Source organism: Sinocyclocheilus rhinocerous, unplaced genomic scaffold (genome assembly GCF_001515625.1).
Source record: "Sinocyclocheilus rhinocerous isolate Xijiao unplaced genomic scaffold, SAMN03320098_v1.1 scaffold553, whole genome shotgun sequence".
NCBI classification, from domain to species: domain Eukaryota; kingdom Metazoa; phylum Chordata; class Actinopteri; order Cypriniformes; family Cyprinidae; genus Sinocyclocheilus; species Sinocyclocheilus rhinocerous.
In genome coordinates this window covers 423,814-426,353 of record NW_015627255.1, presented here as the reverse complement: position 1 = coordinate 426,353, position 2,540 = coordinate 423,814, and the positions used below count along the sequence as shown (strand labels likewise).

At 37.6% G+C, this 2,540-nt stretch overlaps 1 protein-coding gene across 1 annotated transcript in view; it reads right to left on the bottom strand.

Annotated features, from left to right (window-relative positions):
* The window catches only part of LOC107726309 (enhancer of mRNA-decapping protein 4-like), a 42,197-nt gene that overhangs the window by 27,997 nt on the left and 11,660 nt on the right, over positions 1-2,540 (bottom strand). The window contains exons 12-16 of the mRNA XM_016535854.1: positions 1,256-1,436; positions 1,070-1,136; positions 873-964; positions 475-665; positions 316-392 (exon numbers count right to left, since the gene is read on the bottom strand). Coding sequence (XP_016391340.1) covers positions 316-392; positions 475-665; positions 873-964; positions 1,070-1,136; positions 1,256-1,436 — 608 coding nt within the window. The remainder of the gene's footprint in view (positions 1-315; positions 393-474; positions 666-872; positions 965-1,069; positions 1,137-1,255; positions 1,437-2,540) is intronic.

Genomic DNA, 2,540 nt, shown 5'->3' with positions numbered 1-2,540 from the left:
ATATATATATATATATATATATATATACACACACACATACATATATATATATACACCTTGCTACATGTACTGCGTTAGGCTAACCGAGACTTGTCATTTGCATTTATATATTGTTGCTCTTTTGTTAGTTTTGACTGCTTTATTGTCCTCATTTGTAAGTCGCTTTGGATAAAAATTTTGACTAAATGTAAATGTAAATGTGTAGTTCACACAGTAGGATCCAAAAGTCTCAAAACACTCTCTCATGAAAATCTGGAAAGTTTCAGGATTTTGAAACAGAACATTTATGACATAAAAATGAGTTAAATCCCCCACCTTGCACCGCTATCCGAGCTGCTCATGGCCGTTACTATGGTCAGGCTGCTTGCACTGCTGCCAGGAGAAGCGGGCATCTGAAAAAAACAAGAGAGCAAAGATGAATAATCACCTTCACTGAAGGGATCTAATGATGAATCTGTAATATTAAAAGCTCACGGAGGTGCTGGGTGTCATGAAGGCATCTGGGGTCATGAGTTTGGGCAAGGCTGATGGGGCTGGACTCATGAAGTCAGCTGGAGTTGGAAGCGCCAGAATCTTACTCAGGTCATTCTGTGATCCACTATCACCAGACTCCTTATCAGAGCTCATTGCCTCCACGTTCAGATCAGCCAGTGGGTCAGAAAAACCTGGGAGGGAAATGCATTTTATATAATTTACACAATTTAGCATTTAATTTTAAAATGAACAAGTACACCATTTTCTTTCGGAGCACAATTAATTCAGACTGTAACTTCGGGTAAAATATATTTATTTTGCTATAGCACTGTAGATTCAGCAGTGGCAATCTAGGAAACATATGTATAAAAAGTAAGATTATACATTCCCAGACTAACCAAAGCCATCCTGTGACCCAGACTGAGACATGAAGAGGGAGGATGAGGCCCCCTGATTGGGCTGGAACCAGATCTGCACATCCTGTAGTGATCTGTGGGCATAAGAGAATGTTACAACACCACAGAACTGAATGCAAACTTCATGTCTTCATCATGAGCTTTTTTAATAACTGAATAACTCCTCCTGAATAACTCACTTTGTATGCACACAGTAGAGCTTAATCTGGATTCCTGATTTGGACTCGGAGGGTCCCTGGTTTCCTTCTGTCAGAAGATATAAAAAAAAAAATATTAGAAAGCATCAATGGAACGCATCTCAACTTACAGCAAGTCTATAAATATTTGCACACACAGCTAGCATGAAAATATGGAAAGAAACTGACCTGTCGTCATGCTTTCGCTTTCCTCATCAGGGGGAAGGACCTCAGTGTGGCGCAGTCGGGCGCGGGCGACATCCTGTACGCCAAAGCTGAGCACAGGGTGTGTAAGCAGAAACTCTGAAACTGCAGTGAAGTTGGCACAGCCTTTTTCCTGATCCTGTAGCAGCTCCATGACGTACAACACCTACATATCAAACACACAACCCAGAATCAGCTGCTAATAAACAACCAGTTACTCATAACCACAGTGTCATCGCTTGCTTGTTGTAAAAGCAACATTGACCTAAGCTCAAAAATCCTATTTAACAGGACATATGCTGGAGTTGGCCAACTGACCGTTTTTGATTTGCTTTTATACTTCCTGTCTTTCTACGTGTCCCAAAGTCATTTCTGAAATTCCAAAAACTTGCAGATTGACCTATTTTTAGTCCTTTCTGGTATGAGACAATGATTAGATTTCACACATGCTGCTTGAAGATGTTTAGTGTCAGGTTTGATGTCAATGATTTCAAATGACACTGGTTCTTGAATAAATATATGTGAATAAGATTTTTAGAGCTAAACCAGCGGGGTTTCAGGGAACAACGACTTAAATTTCATTTGTGGAAATAAGCAACATTAGGCAAAATAACTTATTTTGGTTTCCAATTAAGACAGAAAAGTCATACAGGTTTGGAACACTATGAGAGTGAGTAAACAAAACTAGGCCCCTATAATTTGTTTTGAAACAGCTGATTTAAAACAATCTGCATTGCATAAAGCGCTATATAAATAAAGGTGATTTGACATTTTCTGTGAAGTGGAAAACATGGTTGGAATGGCAGAATCTAGTCATAAATATGGAATTTACCTTCTTAAGTGGAACGTCAAAGAATTTGGAAAAATTTGGAAAAAGAAAAAGTAAGGCTGCACATAGATTAAAATCGCAATGGACTAGTGTCTATGAAAATGAAACCACAAAAAGACTGCTAGTTGATCTGCATGTCTTTGTGTGACAGAGCAGCGCAGTGCAGTTTCATCTACTACACACTCAAGCATGACTGATGGTATCTTCAGCGTCTGCCATCTCGCCATTTGAACTTCTGCTGCTCTGAGAGTTCACTTCACATTTTTGATAAAAAAAAAAAAAATACCATTGTTAAAACTTTAATAAATTGTTAATTTGTTTAGGTTTTATGAAATCATTTGATTATAAATCCTTTTTGATTATCACATTTATTAAAACATTAAACAGTGACTTTGAGAAAATAAAATACATATATATATATATATATATATATATATATCG